This window comes from Panthera uncia, chromosome C2, assembly GCF_023721935.1.
Source record: "Panthera uncia isolate 11264 chromosome C2, Puncia_PCG_1.0, whole genome shotgun sequence".
Lineage (NCBI taxonomy): Eukaryota > Metazoa > Chordata > Mammalia > Carnivora > Felidae > Panthera > Panthera uncia.
In genome coordinates, this window is record NC_064810.1 from 125,797,303 (window position 1) to 125,821,110 (window position 23,808).

A 23,808-nucleotide genomic window follows, 5' to 3' on the forward strand; every position below is an offset into this window, starting at 1 on the left:
ATAAAACATCTTTTAGTTTCTGGGGAAACATTAAAAGTTGATGAATCTCAGTATTAGAAGGGAAAGAAACAAATGTTCTTTGGGGGAGGAAAAAAGTTTTCCTAGTTTCAAATTCTCAAGTAGATGTCACATTAGGCTTATCATACTTGGGGCATTGATTAATATAATGAACAGATACACTTTTTAGTTTCATTGAGCATAAAAAAGCCCAGGGTGTCTGAAAAAATTGAACATACAGTAATGGTCGGACTGAGGATGTCCCATTGAAGGGTTAAAGTCAAGTGATTGAAGAATGTTACCTTCCATTGGTCTGATTCAGTCCAAGTATAGAACGTATTTACAGAGGAATGCATGGATAACATTCCTGAGATTATATTTTATAAAAAATACATTTTGTTTCCTTTGAGTAACAAAACAAGAACTGGATAATGGTCATTTAGAAATGTCCTTCTTGACCAGACTGGAAGTGCTTGATGTTCTATTCTGCTGACTCTGAGAGGAAGAGCCAAAAGTGTTTAATACTAGTATGTAATGTAACCTAGTATTTAGGTACCTACCTAGTATTCTTACCCTGATAAAAGGTCTGTACACTTCACAGAAGTGGGAAACAGGGATAAATGTAGACAAAGCCAAGATTTTCCCAAGAAGCAGTTTTATATCCACTGTAGCCTAGGTGCTTTGGCTGAATAACGTTCAGAGCAAGTATTTGCAGCATTTCTCATGTGGCTTTAGCCTGTACGGTTTGCCAGCATCCTATCAGGATGAATTAGCAGCCCAGGACACCTTAGGTGATGGAATGCCACATGCTGAATAGGGCTCATACTGGACATTCAGCGATTGGGGAAAGTCTTCTAAAGGCAGATTGTCTAGTTTGGTCATGGCTAATTGTTCTTCCTGGCTGTAGAGTAATACCAGGACTCCTAGTTTTTAATGAGTATCATGGGTGCGTCTGTGCATTTATTTGTTCATTCTCTTATTCTAATTCATTTAGCACCAGTTTTGTACTTGGAACTCTGCTAGGCCTGAGGGACAAAAATGAACTAATGATCTTCAGTGTTCATATTGTACAACTTATCAAGCCAACAAAATACACTTAGTAAGAAATGACACCTCATTTCAGAATTTAACTTTTTGAAACTGGTTGTGGCACGCAATTCCACATGCAAAGCATGTTTACTTCATGTTTTAACATTCCAAGAGTAAGAATTGTAAAGTGTTGATATATTTTAAGTATTTTGAAATTCTTTTTATTCCTTTTTCTACTGGAATTTATGAGAATAATATTTACTGTAAATTGAAATACCTGTATAAATAAAAAGATACCAATTTATTTTAATTACATCCGAAGTGCTTCATATTAAAGTACTGTTGAGTTATTTCTGTGTGCAGTTTGGCTCTCCATTGGCCTGAAGTTGCCTGGTGGTGACCTCACACTGAGTGCCTCCCGGCCCTCACTCTGCAGGCACGCTTGGCAAGACTGAGAACTGCGTGCAGTTGTCTCATGTCCCCACAGAACCTTCCCTGTTTCTACCTTGTTCTTGCCTACAGCACCAGTATCTACTCTCATCCGCTCTTCATCTAGGTCCCGGATCTTCCTTTTTATTCTCCTTTTCTTTATAAAATGGATAGAATGAAGGCCAGCCATTTGTACTTTAAATTTTTTTTTTTTTCAACGTTTTTTATTTATTTTTGGGACAGAGAGAGACAGAGCATGAATGGGGGAGGGGCAGAGAGAGAGGGAGACACAGAATCGGAAACAGGCTCCAGGCTCTGAGCCATCAGCCCAGAGCCTGACGCGGGGCTCGAACTCACGGACCGCGAGATCGTGACCTGGCTGAAGTCGGACGCTTAACCGACTGCGCCACCCGGGCGCCCCTTGTACTTTAAAACATGTTCATGCAGGGGTGCCCAGGTGGTTCAGTTGGTTAAGTGTCTGACTTTGGCTCAGATTATGGCCTCACGGTTCGTGGGTTCGCGCTCCACGTGGGGCTCTGTGCTGACAGCTCAGAGCCTGGAGCCTGCTTCAGATTCTGTGTCTCCCTCTGTCTCTGCCCCTCCCCTGCTTGCGCTCTGTCTCTGTCTTTCAAAAATAAATAAAATATTTAAAAAATTAAAAAAAAACATGTTCATGCAACTTGTTACCTCTCCTAGAGGGCTTTTAATCCCCTGGTGATAGAGCAAATGATTTGATCTCAAACAGCAAACTTACTGTGCCTGGATAAAATACCTTTAACTCTGCTCAGTGAATTTCAGACCTGAGGAGAGGAGCAGAGAAATAATTTTGGGGATGTTAGATCAGGTAACTCTTCACATTACACCTAAAATCATTGTGTGCTCAGTTAAACCTGAATGCAAACCTGTTGTACTCATTTTAGTGTGCATGGGACTTGGTAAGAAAAGAGGCAGTGTTACTTCCCTTGCATTCCTTCTTGCTCTCCCGGGAGGGAATATCCAGTGAGCCAGGGAAAAGCAAAGGGTTTTAGAACTGGATGAAGTTTTGAATTTTCTTCTCCATGCACTTGTTGTTTGTGCTTGGCAGATAACCTAACCTCTCTTTGCATGGGTTTCTTCACTCAACTGAGTGGGACTAATCATCACTGCCACTCTTAGGCTGTAATGGCAAGCAGAAGCTGTACTAGGAGGTTTTTTTGTGCAGGTCTACTAATCTCTTGAGTCCTCATTTTCTGCTGCTTAGGGGTCAGTGCTTTCCCTATTAGTAAGTCCTACATAGCAGTAGAGGAGTCCGCAGCTTTCACTTGTGCGCCGTTGGGTCAGAGTTGTGTGACTGTGGTTTTAAGAGAGACACATGCTCAATTGAAACAATTTAGAAAAAAACAAAACAGAAAAAGCAAGATAGAAATGATCTAAAGCCCCACAACTCAAAGACAACAACTTTTAATTCTTGTCATATTTCTGTGCAGAGTTTTATTATTCTCCCATCTTTGAAATTATCCTGCACACATATGTAAATTTTGTATCTTGCTTTCATATAAGATAAACTTTTACTCTTCTTAACATCTCTTTGTGACCATTTAATTGTTATGTACTATCCTGCTATTTGGGTGTGCTGTTAGTTGTTTGTAACTTTTTGCTATTAATATTTCATTAACTATCCTTGTTCATGTAGCTTTTTAATGTTTGATATTATTTCTTTATTAAATATCCTTAGAGGCAGAATTTACTAAGTTAAGGAGTAGGATCATTTTTAAGGCTGTGATACTTGTGTTATTTATCAAATATTTATTAAATGCTTATTTTCTATAGCACAGAATACAAAGCATTGGGCATAAAAATAAGAACTCATGTTTTTTCCCTTTTTGGCATAGTTGGGAAAATGAGATAATTATGTAAAAAGTTACAAACCTTGAAGAAAATTAAATTATTTCCAGGTATCAATGGAAAGAGGTGTCGTTAGGAAATAGGATGAAAGTATTTATGTGTGCCATGGAAATTTAGAGAAACAATACTGTTTACTACATGGTTGGCTTTATCTTGTACATCATAACAACATTTTATGGTTGGTATGATGCCATGTTAGAGGTATGGAAACTAAGGCCAGGAGAGATGGTTGCACAAACAGTACATGGTAAATTTAGGATTTGGAAATCAGATTCTAAGTCCCATGGGACCAGCTAAGGGCATCTTGGCTTTTGTGGCAGTTGCAGCCTCTCTGAGGCCTTCTTGATAGCATATTCTGGTCCATAGTCTGCATGGGGTCTGCTTTTCTTTAATGTGTTGATGGACTAAAGAGGATGTTATAGAAACACATCAAGTCATTTTTTAGATGTCTCTGATTACCCCATAAGAGTAAAGTTTTAGTGTGACTAGAGAGTGTCTTCAGAGAATCCAGTCCACAGGAAACAACTTTGAGTTTACAGCTTTTCCCTATCTATCCACCAAGTGTATATGTGGGAAACACTGATGTCTAGTTTTAAGGGGCATTTATAACATTATTACATTTTTAATGGTTATCATGCTTTTAAGTATGCTTGAGATTTTCTGGTTTTGTTTTAGGTTACCTTTATTGCTTTTTATTAAAAATAAGCCCTTGAGGTTTTAGATTTCACTTGTCTTTCTCCTGATTTCATTATTTTGTAGAAATCTTCTTCCTATTACGCATGTGTGTATAGAAGAAGGAGAAAAGCCCATGGTGATACTGCCTTACATGAATTGGGGGAATCTTAAGTTGTTTTTACGGCAGTGCAAATTAGTAGAGGCCAATAATCCTCAGGTGAGAAAAATTTGCCCCAATACTAATTATTTGCCGGGAACTTCTGATATTATCTTTGAAAATAGATGTTAACCTTCCTATATATAAACTGTTTAAAAACCTATAAAAAGAAACTCAAAATGAACTAGAAGATATTTATACCCTGTTGATTTAGAGTAAGATGGTTTATGATTCCTGTCTTAAAGGTTGCACTCTACTGATGGCTGAACTTTTGCCTTTTATCCATTGTGTGTTTATTTATAATCACCTCAGACCCTCTCTAACACCATCTCAGCCATTTTCCTGATAACTCTTTGAAGGCACTGGTACTAGATCTCCCTTGTAGGAATGGAAACACACTTGACAGAGTCATTTGGTCCATATTATACCAAAAGCTGGTCGTGACTGGAGGTCTAGATTATGGGGATAATGGATCTGTTTTTAATATGCTTGGCTATAAGATATCGATCACTTAGGAGTTTCCTTCTCTTTGCTGCTTGTGCACATGGCTGTGAAGCATTTGGTTATATTCCAGACACATTATGATGGTAGTGGTAGTAAAGCCTAGCTGGTGTTTTGTTGCCTACTGTAACTTGTAGCTGTATTGTTTGTTTTAGAGTTTATAATGATGTACTTACTACAGTTGCCCAGAGAAAGTGGATTCAAATGCTGCATCGAGTGACCTATAAGTCAATATGCTTTGTAAATTGACAGGATTAAAGCCAGGGTTCCCCAAAAATTGTTGGAGGCTGCGGCCCATCAACATTACCTGAGGAAGAATTTCACTCCTTAGCCCACAGTACTAGCATACTGGCTCTAGAGGAGCATATCAGTAGTGAGAGCTATAGACTTATATTAGTTTGAAAATGGTCTCCAGAGATAATCTCCTAATAAAAACTTTTGATTTTAAAGAACAGGTTATCAAATAATAAACATTTGAAATATTATCTTGAGAATTCGGCATTCATGGAACAGATATTTATTGGGCACCTATTGTAAGTCCTAGTTGTTGGGGAGATCTACCTAACAGATGAGAGAGACAGTGTGAAATAAATGGTAAGTTATATTACAGAATGATAAGTACTAGTAGATACAAATATTAGGGAGCAATGGGAACATATTCTTGGTCAAGAAGTAGCTTTTTAAAAGTCAAGTGTAGGTGTAAAGAAGTATTTTGGGATGGAGTAGGATTGTGGAATAAAATAAGTAGCTGCCATCATAATTTTTGTGCTAACTATAAGCAGTGTCATTTTTTTTTTTTTTTTTTTTTTAACCACAGGCAATTTCTCAACAAGACCTCGTACACATGGCCATTCAGATTGCCTGTGGAATGAGCTATCTGGCCAGAAGGGAAGTCATCCACAAAGACCTGGCTGCTAGGAACTGTGTGTAGGTGCCATGAGCTTGTCACTGTCCTTTGATGTTTAGTTTTCCCTGGATTTGGGCTCTCTCCAGGAGTTACTGTGGGAATTGTAAGAGTAACCCTGATTCATATGTTTTAAACAGTCTGATTGCATTTGATGCTCATATCTTTACTTTTCAGGATTGATGACACACTTCAAGTTAAGATCACAGACAATGCCCTCTCCAGAGACTTGTTCCCCATGGACTATCACTGTCTGGGGGACAATGAAAACAGGCCAGTTCGGTGGATGGCTCTGGAAAGTCTGGTCAATAATGAGTTCTCCAGTGCTAGTGATGTGGTAAGTGCTGGGAATCTTGTATATCAATAGAATGGTGAAGAGGCTTTATGTTTTAATTTTTTTTTTCTATATATTTTTTTAAATTTAGTAACTGTTCCCTGAAATGTTTCATTGAGAAAGCAAGTGTAGTTAGCTCCAGTCAGCCAGTTCATGGAAAGATGCTGTGACTCAGACCATGGGCCATCAATGTGTGTAATCACGTTTCATCCTCAGAGTAACCCTGTGAGGGGGCTGTTAACACTATGAAGTAGCTAGACACGAATATCCCAGTTTTAAAGGTAGATACTAAGGCTTAGAGAGATTTCAGTATTTGGGTTTTTTTTTTTCTTATGTAAGTCTCAGAAGAACCAAGTGATTGCCAGATCATAAAGATTTATTGTTCCTTTCAAACATCCTCTTCTAACATTATGAACTGTGTTATTTGTAATTCCCCAGATGCCACTCTCTTCCCTTTTGTCTGTTTCTGAGTAGTTCTGCCCACCAGAGAAGATCATATAGTGGGATCCTTTATACTTAGTGATGAATAGTTTCAGTAGCCACGTTTACTTGTGGGTATTTTGTAGACATTTTAAATTGCTTTTAATTTCTCACTTTTTAGTCTGATTTGAAAGATGGATTTATTTTTCTATCTCAGTACAGTTTGTTACTGCAGCTGAATAGAGATTAGGTAAAACTTTTGCTTATAGGTTCGCCCTCTGTGACCACTCAATGATACGTTAGTATTAAATATAAAACCATAAGAGACTTGAATGCAGAGAGCAAACTGAGGGTTGATGGGGGTTGGGGAAGGGGAGAAATGGGTGATGGGCATTGAGGAGGGCACTTGTTGGGATGAGCACTGGGTATTGTATGTAAACGATGAGTCACAGGAATCTACCCCCAAAGCCAAGAGCACACTGTATACACTATATATTGGCTAACTTGACATAAATTTTTAAAAATAAATAAATATAAAATCTTATAGAATTGTTTGCTTTGAAGTTTCAACTGTAAAAATTGGGCTTACTATATCCTTGTATCTTGTGTTTACATCAATAGATTTTATTTATAATATAGGGTTACCCTTTTACTTCTAAGTTTGTGTGCTTTAAGGATTACTCTTCTAATGCCCTCATTTCCTTAGTTGTATTAGTGTCCTCTGGATGCTGCAACAAACTATGCAACCTTGGTGGTAAAACAAGAGAGGTTTATTCTCACAATTGAATTCTGGAGGTCAGATGTCTGATATGAAGGTGTAGGCAGGGCCATGCTCCCTCCAGAGCCCCTAAGGGGGAAACTTTCCTTGTTTTTTCCAGCTGCTGATGGCTGTTGGGATTTCTTGGCTCATGGCTGCATCTCTCTGCTGCATGTTCCTATCACCTTCTCTTCTGTGTGTGTCTGTCTCTTAAAACTCCTTCTGCCTGTCTCTTATAAAGATATTTATGATTGCATTTAGGACCCACCTATATAATCCAGGATAAGCTTTTTTTTTGGGGGGGGGGAGGGAAAGGTTGTATTTTCAGTTTTGATACCGATTTTTCTCAAATAATATAAAATGGGAAAGCAGAGTTTGATTTTAGTCTAGCACACAGCTCCTGTATGAATATCAGTAAGGACAAATTATGCTCTTATTGATATGTTTTGGAGGTTGCCAGATCTTTATTTAGAAGTTCTGAATTGTAGCTGGAATTCTTTGCCAGCTTCTACATTAAGCAAAGCTGTTTTCATGGGAGTGCAAATGAGTTTAACGTTTTTAGCACATAGCTTAAAACATAATATCAGTTAAACTAGAACTATATGGTTTTCAGATCTACCCCTTTAATAGAAAAGCCTACATCTGAACATTTTTGAGTGAAGAAAAGTAACTTTGTTCAATATAGCTTTTTAAAATTCTTACTCTATTGTTGATTTAAAAGATTAAGTCACTCATCTCTTTGGGATATTACTATTTTTTTCCATGGTTGATTTTTAAAATTTGTGATTTTGTTACTCATTGAAATATAGCATAATTGCCTTAGCAGAAATGAAGGGGCAGTTGGAGTGAACCCAAAACTAGTCTAATGGGCAGGAAATGGAAGATGTTTCTTAAATAACAAGTATGCCATGTAACTTCAAGAGATTGGGGATTGTTTGATTAATCTCTCAGTAAAAGGAGTAGTGATAGTTTCTATTTCAAGGGAATATACAAGATGGCCAATAGTGCTGTTTGCTCTTACAGTGGAAGCCCCTAGAAAATGCACTGCTTAATTTAATGTATTTAGCTGCGTAGGTATTCCACTCTAAGTTTGAGAAGTAATGGAATTATTTTTTATAACATTTATGATTAAATATTTCACAGGAACTCCTGAGTGAAAGTTAAATTAGATAATACACTTTCAACCAATGAAACTATAGTTAATAATACATCCCTAGGTGGGGTGCCTGGGTGGCTCAGTCGGTTAAGCATCCGACTTCAGCTCAGGTCATGATCTCATGGTTCATGGGTTCAAGCCCCGTGTTGGGCTCTGTGTGGACCACTCATAGTCTGCAGCCCGCTTGGATTCTGTGTCTCCCTCTTTCTTTGTCCCTCCTCTGCTCCCGCTTTGTATCTCTTACCTTCAAAAATAAACATTAAAAAAATAATAATACATCCCTGAGCAATGTGATCTACATCTCTTCAGCCGAGTACACTGTCCTGTATTAGCTGGTCAAGTCCCAAGTTGAGGATACATGGTTTACTTGAGCAAACATTTCAAAATTATATTTAGAATTAGTTACTTTTATGGTTATGGTATTTTATAAATTTTGCAAGAGTTCATATATTTTATGTAAGAATCTGTCTTCTATCAGAATGTGGTTGTACTAGATACCTTGTTGCTTGCTGCTTGATCACTTGACAGCTTTATTTTTAAAAAATCTCCACGAACTTAATGGTGAGCAACTTAACAGCAGACTTACTTTAAAATCATAATTACTTTTAGTGTATCTTGGCATAAACTTACTTGAAATCTCTGTGTGCCCCAAATTCTTCTGGCTGTACTTAGAATGTGATAGTGAGAAAACCCATGGATTTACATTTAATATGGTTAGCTCCTAAAATGTTCAGATTTTTCTTCTTTAGATTCTTAGAAATTCATTTCTTTTAAAATATATGTGTGTGTATATATTTTCCCTTTAAATATCTTTTGTCTTGGATAGTTAAGATTAAAAGGAATAGGAACACTTTTCTGTGTCCTAGGACTGTGATGTCACACTCACTATTAGTGTATTCAGTTTTGTGGGATTAAATACTTTTTGAATTCTTACATTAAAACACAAATGTTAAAGATTGCTTGTTAACACTTGTATTGAAAATCTTTATGCATAATCATTGTTCTCTGTTCCCACTTTTCCATTATGGATGGAGTTGGGGGTTCAAAAGCTCCATTTGAAATGCTGGTTTGGGGCTGAAAAGCTTTGTATGTAGTCATATGCAAGATAAGTAACGTAACTCCACTCCCAACAGAGTCCTACACATGTAAAATACACATTTCAGGTGTAAATGTAGCACCTAACAAATGATATAACTGCCTTGAAGGGGGCATTTTCTTTGTCCTTTAAAAGAGCCTTAACATTTTTGCTTTTTTTTTATAGTTGAAAATTCTGTGTGATTTGTTTGGAAATACATTAATGTTTTCTATCTTAAAAATAATACATTGCATCTCTTGATTGTGTTTCCATAATTTTTACTGAAAAGATTCAATATTTCAGTATGTCAATATTCTTATAATGTTAATATCAGCTTTTAACTGTTGAACTTAGGAAATATGCACAACTAGATTTGACTGGTTATAAATCTGTTTTATTATTCCAAGATATGACATCATCTTAGGCATTCTTAAGAATTTCTGGATATTGTTTTTATTCTGTTTTCATCAGATATAGATACCACCATGGATTTTTGTGTGTGACTTTCTTTTCCTTTATTTGAAAATAGATTTCTTGATTTATATCTTCTTTCAATTATTTAGGTAATTATAGTAGCTAACATAATTCTGCTATTAAGAGACTACCTTCTATTAAGAGACTAAATGCAATCAGGAATGCACAATTAAGAGTTTCTTTCTTAGTACTTTTTTGTCTTTATAGTATTACATTGTTTTTAAAAAACATTTTCTTGGCAAAAACAAGTCAAGGAAATGATTTCCATGCTAATCTTATCAGTATGACTTACTGTAATGAGGAGACTCTAAGGTATTTGAACAGTTTTAGGGTACAGAGTAAATTAAAATGTGTTTCTTGTGCCTTTACAGTATTTATTTTGTGAACATTAAAGATGACCTAGAAGAAGGAGGGAAATTTAGTTATCTAGATCTAGGTATCTAGATAACTATATCTATAGCAGAGTGCTTCTTACTGCTCATTTGCCCAGTGTCATGGAAAGTCATTGCCCATGCCTTAAGCAGAAGAAATTCACATTGGTAATACACTCATGAAGAGTGGTCTTCTGAACTACTGTGGTATCAAAGAGAAAGGTACGGTTTTCAGAGAATATGTAGTATTTGGGGGAGGAGGGGTTTGAGAACTATAGCTTCTACGTTTTTTGTTTTTGTTTTATTTATTTGAAAGTTTTATAATTTATTTTTAAATTTATATCCAGGTTAGCATATAGTGCAACAATGATTTCAGGAGTAGATTTCCTTAATGCCCCTTTCCCGTTTAGCCCATCCCCCCTCCCACAACCCCTCCAGCAACCCTCTGATGGTTCTCTATATTTAAGAGTCTCTTATGTTTTGTCCCCCTCCGTTTTTTTTTTTTGCTTCTCTTCCCTTATGTTCATCTGTTTGTCTCTTAAATTCCTCATATGAATGGAGTCATATGATATTTGTCTTTTTCTGATTAATTTCGCTTAGCATTATATCCTCTAGTTCCATGCACGTAGTTGCAAATGGCAAGATTTCATTCTTTTTGATTGCTGAGTAATACTCCATTGTATATATATACCACATCTTCTTTATCCATTCATTCATCAATGGACATTTGGGCTCTTTCCATACTTTGGCTAATGTTGATAGTGCTGCTATAAACATGGGGGTGCATGTGTCCCTTCGAAACAGCACACCTGTATCCCTTGGATAAATACCTAGTAATGCAATTGCTGGGTCATAGGGCAGTTCTATTTTTAATTTTTTGAGGAACCTCCATACTGCTTTCCAGAGTGGCTGCACCAGTTTGCATTCCCACCAGCAGTGAAAAAGAGATCCTCTTTCTCTGCATCCTTGCCAACATCTGTTGTTTCCTGAGTGGTTAAGGTTAGCCATTCTGACAGGTGTGAGGTGGTATCTCATTGTGGTTTTGATTTGTATTTCCCTGATGATGAGTGATGTTGAGCATTTTTTCATGTGTTGGTTGGCCATCTGGATGTCTTCTTTGGAGAAGTGTCTATTCATGTCTTTTGCCTATTTCTTCACTGGGATAATACCTAATGTTTTTAAAAGTATGGAAAACTTTCTATTTTATATTGTTTCTTACTAATTTTAGAATAATGTGTAGATTCCCAGTATTTATTCATTTCCATTATAGTTGCAGATTTTACACATCAACAATCTTAGACTCATGATTTAAACATAAAATACACATTTTAAGAGGAATAGAGTTGCATTGTATGGTGACAGATTGTAGCTAACACTTGTGAGCGTAGCATAACGTATAGACTTGTCAAATCACTATGTTGTACACCTGAAACTAATTTGATATTTTGTGTCAACTATACTTCAATAAATATAACTAAATAAAAATTAACATTAAGAGGAATTGATATAAAGATATTAAGAAAAAACTGGAGAGGTGAAAGGATCATTCAGACATTAGGAAATAAAGATTTAAAGCTTAATATTATTAATATTAAAATATTGCTTAGTTGTATTTAATAGTATTATTTTAATAGTCCTAGTAGTATTTCCTGGGAAAGAGGAATAAATGGATTTACTTTAGGAACAGTTATTATTTTCAGAGGTGACTGGTTGCTGTCTTGTGATCAAGTATTGCCCTTGATACATTTTCTGTATTAGGCTTTCCCTAAGAATAGCTATTTTTTTCAGGAGGTCTCGTGAACATCCCTTTCCCTTTCCTTTCCCTTCCTTGTCCTTATCATTGTATTTAACATTCCCTTCAAATAGCCTGTGTTTTGATGGGGCAATGTCTAAGCAGCTGGTACTGTAAAGTGTCATAAATAGCAGATATGTGTAATGGCATGATAGGCATCCAATATTGGCTCTGCTGTCTTTCTTAATCACAGATCCTAGGGCAGTTTCATAGTAGAAGTCATGTCTTTTCAATCATGTATGACACTCTGTGCCTAAAGATTGCCAGTTTTTGAAGTTGAGTTAGCAGCATGTACTAAATTTGATATCTGATGCAGTCAGTGCATTTTGTATACAGTCATTGTGTATCTGGGTTTGTTTAGCTGGGATAAAAAAAAATACTTGCCACAATGATAAATCTGGAAGAGTGTCAAGATTTTTAGGTAGACCATTAACCTTGAAGAATTGTTGAAAGGTCCATTTTAAGGGTGACTTGTATAAATTTGTTATATCTTAAATTTTAAATATTTAAGCTTTTTAAAAGTAATTTACTCCTGTACATATATATCAGTTATTGAAAAAGACCTAGAAACTATGTGTCTGAAAACTAAAATTCATAGAATAATAAAAGCTTTAGAAATTGGATATTTAGGAAGGAGTATATAATAATAACACCTGTACCTTGTGCACAGTGGATATCAGTTTTGAAAACTTGTGAAAATTAATTAATGTTAGTTAAGTGAACACTAGCTTTCTTTCACTGCTAGGAATATTCCTCCATGATATTTTGATCTTCAAAGTGAACTCTTGATCACAGGGAGTTGGTAAAGAAAAATCCATGATCCTTCCCCTAGTTTTCAGAGCCTTCTGTTTCTTACCTCATCTTCCATTTTTAGCTTTATATTTTCCGTTGTACATTTCCTTATAGTCCGCATTTCATCCAATCTTGAATTCCTGCTGAGTCCAAATACACAAGGTACTTTTATGCTCTTTAATTTGGTCTTCTTTGGATATCCAGAAAGTCTTGTACCTGTCTAACGGCACCTACCACATGCTGCATTATATTTCTATGCATAAGTCATTCTTTCCAGAATGGGTAGTAGAAACTCTGCTTTACTTACTTTCCTTTAGCAGATGTTCCATAGTTACAGAATTGAAGTTGACATATATAGATATGCCTTTTTGGGTCATTTATTTTAAGAACATTCACAGCCAACTGTGTTAATCTTATCCTTAAGAGAGCTGTGTACTTGAATGTGTAAAAGAATCCTGAATGGCTCACACTGACCTCTTATCCTCTCTATTTCCATGCTGAATCTCACATTTCTTCTTGTCTCACTCCCACAGACCTTACTTCAGAGATTCCATCTGTTTTGACTACAGTTGTTATTTATGAGTAAATTTATTAATTGACTTTTGTCACTGAGGCTTCCTTCTTAACCATTAGATCTATTGCATAGATGTTTATTCTGCCTTTCTACTTGGGGCCCATATTTCCAAAAACTTCAGTGAAATCTTTGCTCTGTACTATTTAGTTCTGCTGTTGAGGTAAATCTTAAGTCAGTGTGAAGATATAACACAATTGAAGACAACAGGTAGAATATCTGGTTTGGGGGAAAACATGATTGATTTGATATATGGGGCATGTTGAGTTCAAGATACTAATGGATCAAATGTGGGTCTGGAGTTCTGGAACAACACAGAAGCAAGATATTAGAAATTGGACATAAGCTTCATTAAAGTGAGGATTGAATGAACAGGAGCATTTGATCCCAGAGGTAGTGAATAGAGAGAAAAGAAAACCAAGGGAAGAATATAGGGAATATGTAGTATCAGTTAGTGAAAAAAGAAAGATGAATAAAGAATTAAATTGAATGTTGCATCACAGAAGCCAAGGAAGGAAATAGTTTCAAGGAGACTTTAGTCTATAAACATACCTGCAGTGGTCAGAGAGGATTAGGAAATCTTTGAGGACATTTGAACGAGTGGGTTTAGTAAATCATTAAAGATATATGTGATTGTTGTGGGGTCTGTGGGAGATGAGGGGGGGGTGGCAATAAGTAGATTACACTTGGAAGAAGTACAGCTGTTAAGAGGAATGAAGTGATCTTAGCTTGATGGGATGGCAGAATTAAGAGAGGTTTTGTTACTTTTTTGTTTTGTTTTTTATTGGGTTTGTTTGGTTTGGTTTTTAGGCCAGGGAAACATGAAAATAAAGAGATTGACGTGTGGTTTTTGGAGGGGCAGCCCAAGAGATGATAGGTGAAATGGGCCCAGGAGGCCAGGTGAAGGTGTAGTCTTGGCATGGGAGGAGGAATACCTTTCTTCTGAGATGGGAGTAAAGTGAGAAGTAGAAGGAGAGAGAAGATACAGGAAGTTCTTGAAGAAAGATCTCTCATTGAGCTGTGGGACAGCTTCAGGTTGCTGAATATATGTGTAATTGGTGTCCACAGATTGAAGGAGAGGGACAGAAAGAATGAGAAATAAAGACAAATGTTTCCAAATTTGGTGAAAACTGTAGACCCACAGATCTAAGAACTGAGCAAACCCCAAACCCAAGAAGCAAGAAGAAATGAAACCACAGTACATTATAATCAAAGTTCTCAGAACTAGTAGCAAAGAGAAAGTCTTAAAAGCAGCCAGAAGAAAAACATTAATATACAAAGGAAATAGGAAAAGGATGGCAACAAATTTCTTACTAGAAGCAATGCAAGGGAGAAGACAGTTAAACAATGTTTTTAAAGTACTGTAAGAAAAAAAATCCTATGAATATAGAATTCTATACCCAGTGAACATATCTTTCAAAAATGAAGGGGAAAGAAAGACTTTTTAGAAATACCAAAGCTGAAATAATTGTCATGAGCAAACCCACATTACAAAAAATATTAAAAGAAGCCCTTTAGGAACCAATGATACCAGATGGAAATATGGATTTATACAAAGGAATCAGAGACAGAGGGGCGCCTGGGTGGCTCAGTCAGTTAAGCATCTGACTTTGGCTCAGGTCATGATCTTGTGGTTTGTGAGTTCGAGCTCTGTGTCTGGCTCTGTGCTGACAGCTCAGATCCTGGAGCCTGCTTCAGATTCTGTGTCTCCCTCTCTCTCTGCCCCTCCCCTGCTCACGCTCTCTCTCTCTGTCTGTCAAGAACAAATAAACATTAAAAAAAAATTTACAAAGGAACCAGAGAGCACCAGAAATGGTAACTATATGCATAAATATGTAAATTTTTTCTTACTATTTGACTCTCTTTAAAACATAATTGAACACATTTCAGTGTTCCTCTCTCATTGATAAAATAGAAAATTGGTAAGGATATAGATTTGAATGACAGTGTCCACCAACCTGGATCTCATTGACAACTACAAAACACTCTACCCAACAACAGCAGAATCCATATTCTTTTCAAGTGTACATGGAATATTTGCTGAGATAGACCATATTCCAGTCCATAAAAGAAATCAATAAATATAAAAAGATTGAATTCATGCAAAGTAGAGTTTTGTGAACACAGTGGAATTGAATTAGAAATCAAAAATAGGACTCTAGAAAATTCCCAAACATATAGAAACTAAATAATACATTCCAAATAACCCATGTGTCAGAGAAGAAATCAAAAGAGAAATTTTGGGGCACTTAGGTGACTCAGTCAGTTAAGCGTCCGACTCTTGATTTTGGCTCAGTTTCTGAGATTAAGCCCCATGTTGGGCTCTGCACTGACAGCCCAGAGCCTGATTGGGAGTTTCTCTCTCCCTCTCTACCCCTTCCTGACTCGCATATGTGTGTGTGTTCTCTCTCAAATAAACTATTAAAAGAAGGAAATTATGAAATATTTAGAATTGAATGAAAAAATATATTTCAAAGCTTGAGGGATGCTACTCAAGGAGGAATATATACACTACTAAACATCAATATTAGATAAGAAAAGTCTCAAATTAGTGATCTTAGTTTTCATCTTAACAAACTAGAAAAAGAGCAACTTAAACCCCAAGTAGGTAGATGAAAAAAGATAATATTATAGACAGAAGTCAGTGAAATATGAAATAGAAAAATAATAGAGAAAATTAGTGAAATTGATTTTCACTGTGAAATTGTGAGAATATCGTTTATGATAAATCTCTCACCAGACTAATCAAGAAAAAAGAAATAAGTTGCCCATTAACAATATAATGATAGAGGAAGGTGACAGCATTACAGGTTCTTTGCAAGTATTAAGTAGTAAGAATATTATGAACAACTTTTTCCCAGTAAATTCACACACTTAGGTGAAGTGGACAAATACTTTGGAAAATAACTTTCAGAGCTCACTCAAAAAGTAGATGATCTGAGTAGCCCTATAAAGAAATTGTTTAGTTAAAAACCTTCCTGAAAGAGAAGACTCTGGGTCCAGAGTGAACTCTAGGGCACTGGTATTCTAGACATTTAAGAAAGAAATAATACAAATTCTATACATTCTCTTCAAGAAAATTGAGGAGAGAATACTTTCTAATTCATTCTACAGGGTCAGCACTACTTTGAAACATCACCAAAGATCAGAAGAAAAGATACTAGATTATTATTTCTCATGATCATAGATGTTAAAATTCTAAACAAAAGTTTATTTAGCAACTAGAATCCAAAATATATTTAAAAAATCACTTTATGACCACATTGGCTTTAGCCTGAGTATACAAGTTTGTTTACCGTTTGAAAATCAAGCAGTGCAATTTACTGTATTAATATACTAAAAAAGAAAAACTATATGATCATCTCAATAGATGCAGAAGAAGTATTACGGAAAAAAATCCTCAATTCATTCCTAATAAAAATTCTCAACAGTCTAGGAATAGAAGAGAACTTCCTCAATCTGATAAAGGACATCTACCAAAACAAAAACACCTATAACTAACATAATACTTAATGCTGAAAGACTGAATTGTTTTTACCTAATAACAGGAACAAGACAAGGATGCCTACTCTCCATCACTTCTCTTCAGTGTTGTACTTGAGGTTCTAGCCAGTGCACTAAGGCAAGAAAAGGAAATAAAACACAAGGAAAGATTGGATAGGAAAAAGTGATTATTTGTGGACAACATGATCATCTATGAAGAAAATCCAGTGTGATATACGAAATAGTTACTAGAACTAATAATCAAGTTTAAAAAATGTTAGGATACAAGATCAATGTGTAAAAATCAGTTGTATTTCTATATACAAATAATGAAAAATCAGAATTAAAAGTTGTTTTGGTCATTCTTATTTTATTGCATATATTTGACATAACATTGTAAATGTAAGGTTATAACATGTTACTTTGATACATTTATATATTGTAATATTGCTGTTACAGTGATATTTATCATATAATTACAGTATTATAGTCTATACTTGTTATACTATGCATTAGATCACTATGGCTTATTTACCACTCATTGCAAGTTTGTATCCTTAAACAACATCAGTTTTATCCTTCACCCGTCATCCTCTGGTAACCACCATTTTACTCTCTATTTTTTATGAGTTTGACTTTTTTGGATTCCACATATAAGTGATAGTGTATATTACTTACCTTTCTCTGACTTATCTCACTTAGCATAATATATTCAAAGTCCATCCATACTGTTATAAATGGCGGGGTATCCTTTCTTATGGCTAATATTCCATTGTATATATACCACCTCTTTGTTATGCATTCATCTGTTGATGGGCATTTAGGTTGTTTCCATATCTTGGCTATTGTGAATAATGCTACAGTAAACATGGGGGTGCATTTATCTGTTGAAAATACTGTTTTCATTTCCTTTGGCTGTACCTAGAAGTGGAGTTACTGGATTGTATCCAGATCTATTTTTAATTTTTTGAGGAACCTCCATATTGTTTTCTCTACCTAGGTTTTTAAAAAACATATAAGCATTAAAAAACATGAAATTCTTAGGAATACATGTAACTAAAATATGAAATATCTACACAATGAAAGCTATAAAACGTTGTTAATAGAAATTAAAGACCTGTATAAACAGAGAGTTATACCTTGTTTATTGATCAGAAGACTCAATATTAAGATGTTTTCTCCAAGTTATCTATAGATTCAACATAGTCCCAAACAAAAATTTTGCAGGCTTTTAATTTTTTTGGTAGAAATTGACAGATTGATTCTAAAATTGATATGGAAATGTGGAGGACCTAGAGTAGCCAAAAGAGCTTTGAAAAAAAAAAGTTAGAAGTCTGATTTCAAATTACAGTAATCAAGACCAGGTAATGCTGGCACTAAGTATTAGGAGAATGAAAAGGCAAGTCACACTCAGAAAATATTTGCAAATCATATGTCTGATACAGGAAATACATGCAGAATATATAAAGAACTCTTAAAACTCAGTAACGGGCACCTGGGTGGCTCAGTCAGGCATCTGATTTCAGCTCAAGTCATGATTTCGTGGTTCGTGAGTTCGAGCCCCATGTCAGGCCATGTGCTGACAGCTCAGAGCCTGGAACCTGCTTAGGATTCGGTGTCTCCCTCTCTCTCTCTGCCCCTCCCCTGCTCACGTTCTGTCTGTCTCTCTCTCAAAAATAAACAAAAAAAAACCCCTCAGTAACAAAAATAGGCAAAATATTTGAAGAGACACTTTACCAATGAAGATGTATGGCAAATAAGCACATGAAAATATCAAGTTCATTAGTTATTAGGAGAATGCAAGTTAAAACCACAGCGAGATAGCATTACACACCCATTTGTATGACTAAAATTGAAAAGACAAGTGTTTACAAGAACATGGAAGAAGTGTAGTGTTCTTCTGCTACTGGTGGGAATCTAATACATAATGGTACGTTCGCTTTGGAAAACAGTTTGCAGTTTCTTAAAAAGTTAAACGTATCTACCATATCCAGTCATTTTGCCCCTAGATAGATGAAAGCATGTATCCTTGCCAGTACTTGTACACAGATGTTTATAACAGCTTTCAGTAACTAAACCAGAAAATAATCCAAATGTCCATCAACAGGTAAATGGATGAACAAGCTGCTGTATTCATATAATGGACTACTATTCAACAATGAAAGGGATGAACTGTCAGTACATGCTGTGTCCTAGATGAGTGCCAGAATCATTACTCTAAGTGAAAGAAGCTAGGCAAAAAAGTGTACTCTTTGAATGATTCCATTTATAGAAAATTCTAGAAAATGCAAACCAGTGACAGAAAGCAGATTAATGATTACCTGGGGATGGTAGGGGTAGTGGTGGGGAGGGGCAGGGGGAAAGGATTAGAATAGAAAGAATCTTTTGGAGGTGATGGATATGTTCATTATCTTGATTGTGGCAATGGTTGCAGGAATATATACATGTATCAGCTTACCAAATCGAGCACTTTGTGTGCAGTTTATTCAGTGTCAGCCAAACTACAATAAAAATAAAAATAAAAATAAAAATAAAAATAAAAACTATCTTTGTTACCTGACCACCATTTGCTAACACATTTAAAATTAATTCCTAAATTTGCTGGATCTTAAGACTGAACAAGGACTCTTGTTTATAATACTGAGTTCCAGGGTGCCTGGGTGGCTCCATCATTGAGTGTCTGACTCTTGGTTTTGGCTTAAGTCATGATTGCAGGATTGTGGGATTGAGCCCCATGTGGGGCTCTGCACTGAGCATGGATCTTGCTTAAGATTCTCTCTTTCTGCCCCCTCTGCCCTTCTCCCCTGTTCTTGTTCTCTCTCTCTTTCTCTCTCTAAAATGAATAAATGAATGGATGGAGAGAAAGAGTGAGTTCCGGACTTCAAAATGATTAGGATAGGACTGGGGAATGTGTACTTGTCACAGACACCCTAGATGATTCTTCTCATTAGTCAAGCTTGGAAAACACTTGACCCAGATTAAATTAATTGCACTTTGGTCATCTGAATCCATTTTCATACGTGAGAAGGGGTTGTTAGGTTTCTAGTACTAACAGAAAGGCCAGCCATAAAATACCTGATTGTCCTGCTTTTATTGAGACCCTTTAGAAATGGACAAAATTCTTTTCTCAACAGTATATAGTACACTGAGGTCAGCCTTGCCTTATAAATTCCTGAAGTAACAGAATGGAAATCTCTGAATAGACCCAGCATTAGTTAATATTACATTTAAAAAGCAAAAAAAAAAAGAAAAAAATCTTATTTGTATACCTTTTGACAGCTCACATCAGTATATGTTGTTAGTGAAAAAAAAGTTTCATGTCCTATATATTAAGCTATAAAATAACACAAGTTGGGGGAAGAGAATATGACGAATAAAAGAACACTTGTTATTCTCTAAATGTTCTTTAAACGGATATAGCAATAGCCTTTCATAAAACTCTGGAAAAAACAGCTTGACCTTCTTATTGCCCCCTTTCCAACGACGTCAAACAAAAGGAAATTATAGAATAAGTCTGTCTAAATTTTAAATGGCTTAGTTATCGGAAGACTTTAGAGAGCAATTTTTCCACAAATCATCCTTGTGCTGTTTGGTCTTGATTTTTTTTTTTTTTTTTAAAGGTTGGTGAGCCAACATGTAATTAATCACTTTTGTTGGCTTTTAAGGAAATGAAACTGCAGTGTACCCTTTGGCTTTATTGTTCTTTTTTTTTTTTTTTTTTTTTTTTTTTTTGGTGTTTATTAGTGTTGCAATATGTAATATGAGAACCTTAGGTGGAAGCTTAGTGAAAATAATGTGAACAGAACAATGCGAAAGAAGTAATTTTTTTACAGTCAGCTTATGCACATTATACTATTTTCATACCCGTGTATGTCCAGATCTCAGATACCAGCAGCATTACTGTGAAAGTCCCTTACAGTCAGAAATTGATAGAATGTACCTCCATTGTCAGTGGGTGGGGTTATTCCTTGTGTACAAAATGGCAGTATCCACTTGTTACTAATTCCCATTGTTTATTCCTCCAAAATCTAGTTTGGATTATTCCTTTTCCACAGCTGCTGCCACAATCCAGTGAGTAAGAACAGGCCCATCTCATCTCATGAAGAAAGGGTGAGAACACCCAACCAGTTTTACTTCTTTGGGCTCTATTGCATCAGGGTGGTGAACTGCCTTCCATATGGAAATTGGACATGATTTTTAAAATTATGTACTACTAATTATTATCATTATTAAAAGTTCACCTAGAGTGAGCCTTTAAGATAGATAAATACCTAGATGTATGCAGGCACCTTCCTTTAAATTTTATTAATTTGAAATCATTTTTCCATTTTTAAACCAGCAGTTTTAAGGAAAATTCCAGTAGGCTGTCTCTATGGAGATTTTAAAATTATACATCCCTCCCCACCTGTCCTCCCTTTCTCTCCACTCTCCCCTGCACTCCATCCACCTGTCGTCCCTTTCTCTCCACTCTCCCCTGCACTCCATCCCCCTTCAAAAACCTAGACCTCAGGGATGGGCATTGCTCCACCCTAATGATCTGTTAATGAAAAGGATACTGAGTTCCAAAGGCTTATTAACTCTTTGGTTTTGGTATTTAAGGGTATGCTAGCCTCAAAATGAGTTGGGAAATATTCCCTTCCTCCATTTTCTGAGAAGAATTTGTATGGGATTGTGTTATAGGTTGAATTGTGCCCCCCTAAAAACTAGGTTGAGGTCCTAAACCACAGTACCTTAGAATGTGACATTAATTGGAAATAGGGTCATTGCAGACATAGTGTTAAGATGAGGTCATACTCAATTAGGGTGTACTTTAATCCAGTATGACTAGTGTCCTTATAAGAAGAGACACAGACATGGGAAGGGAGAATGTCAGTGAAAACAGGCAGAGTGAGTTGCCACGGCTGTAAGCCTAGGAACACCAAGGATTTCTGGCTGCCACCAGAAGCTGAGAATAAGCTTCTAGACTCTAGAACTGTGAGATAATACATACTGTTGTGTAAGCCACCCAGTTTGTGGTACTTCATTATGGCAGCCCTAGGAAACTAATAAAGGTTTGTCTTTTTCTCTTTCAAATTTGGTAGAATTCACCCAGTGAAACTGGATGCAGTTTTCTTTGTGGAAACATTTTTAACTATGCATTCAATTTCTGTAATAGATATAAGCTACATACATTTTCTGTTTATTCTTATGTCTACTTTGATAATTGACATCTTTTGAGGAATTTGTTCATTTCATCTAAGTTAATTGAATTTATTGTCATAAAGTTGAGTTCATATTTTTTGATGTAATGATGCTCTTTCATTCCTGGCATCAGTAGTGTGTGTCCTTTCTTTTCTTTGATTAGTCTAACTTAGTGGTTTTCACCTTCAGCTAGGGGCATTTTTACCCTCCCCACCAGGGGATATTGAGTAAGATCTGGAGGTAATTTCAGTTACCACACTTGGGGCATCTAGTGGGTAGAGGCCAAGGATATTGCTAAGGATCCCACAAGATACAGGATAGCCTCTCACAGCAAAGAATTATGCAGCCCACAATATACATAGTGCTGAGGTTGAGAACCCTCTCCTAGAGTTTACAGCGTACACCTTCGACTTTCAAATAATATTCTACCACTCATGTTTAATGGTAGAGCATTTATAATATTTCCACTTAGTATCTCCTTCCATCCTTTATGCTACTGTGGACATACATTTTACTACTATATACATTATAAGCCCCACAATACACTGTTACTGTTTTTGCTTTAAACAATCTATTAAAGAAACTTTAAAATAAAAAAAATCTAGTTGTTACTCATGTTTTTAGTATTATTCATTTTTTTGTGTAGATCCTAATTTCCATCTCAGCTTCTGTTTGTCTAAAAAATGCTGTATTTTTGCCTTCATTTTTGAAGTATATTTTGGCTTGGTATAGAATTCTCCATTGATAGTTTTTTAAATATCCTAAAAGATATCTTTCCACTGCTTTTTTTTTTTTTGCATAGATTATAATAAGAAATAAAGCTATTGTTCACTAATATAAGGGTTTTTTTAAATCTGTATACTTTAGGGAGTATTTCTCGATTTTGTTATTGAAAAATAATTACTTAAAATTTAATGCACTATGCTCAGATTTTGTACACAGACTCATTTTTGACTCGTGTGTTTTTCTTTTTCTTAATTTTTTTTCTCCTTCACTCAAAAAATTTGGTTTTTGGGGCCAGTTATTTCTCTGGCCTCAGTTTTTCTTACCTGTAAAATTGGGCTACCAGTGCTTCTCACAGGTTTTTTGTGAGAATTAGATAACGTAAAGGATTCAAAATGTCTAGAACAGAAGGGACTCATAAACACGATACCATGGTACACAGATATCTTCCTCTTCATCCAGCTTCAGCTGTTCTGACCTCAGGGTTCACAAGTGGCAGTGGATCAGTGGGAGTTCCTGCTCTGAGCCCTTTCTGACCACATGGCAATAACTATGTAGACGTGTTGCCTGCCTGCTGCACAATCCCTGTGAGCCAGGATAGCAATCCCTGTGAGCCAGGGCCAAAATGGGGAGTCCTGCTTGGACCATGAATAAACACTGTTGCCACTGCTTATGATTTCTGTTCTTACTGACAGTTCACATGTTGATTTTAAATAAATCTAATCTTTTACTCAAGCAAGGTCCAAAGATGTTTTTTCAAGATACTTTCATTTATTAATTTAAATTATTTGAATATAGTAAAAATCCATGACATCTTATATTTAAATAGTTTACATATTTCGTGTATTCAGAATGCCCTTCCTGCAGTTAGGCTTAAGTTTTATTCATTTTCCACTTTTCAGTTGTGGACACTGACTATAGTTATATAATGTAACAGATTTTTCATTTTAGGAAAATCTTAGATATAATTAATGGTGGTGGGTGGTGGGTCTTTTTTTTTTTTTTTTTTTTTTTTATGTTTATTTATTTTGAGAGAGAGAAAGTGTGAACAGGGGAGGGGTAGAGAGAGAGGAAGATACAGAATCCAGAGCAGGCTCCAGGTT

The 23,808-nt window shown here is 35.8% G+C and overlaps 1 protein-coding gene across 1 annotated transcript in view; it reads left to right on the top strand.

Moving 5' to 3' along the window:
* Positions 1-23,808, top strand: part of RYK (receptor like tyrosine kinase) — a 103,150-nt gene that overhangs the window by 77,230 nt on the left and 2,112 nt on the right. The window contains exons 11-13 of the mRNA XM_049629799.1: positions 4,099-4,231; positions 5,490-5,599; positions 5,754-5,913. Coding sequence (XP_049485756.1) covers positions 4,099-4,231; positions 5,490-5,599; positions 5,754-5,913 — 403 coding nt within the window. The remainder of the gene's footprint in view (positions 1-4,098; positions 4,232-5,489; positions 5,600-5,753; positions 5,914-23,808) is intronic.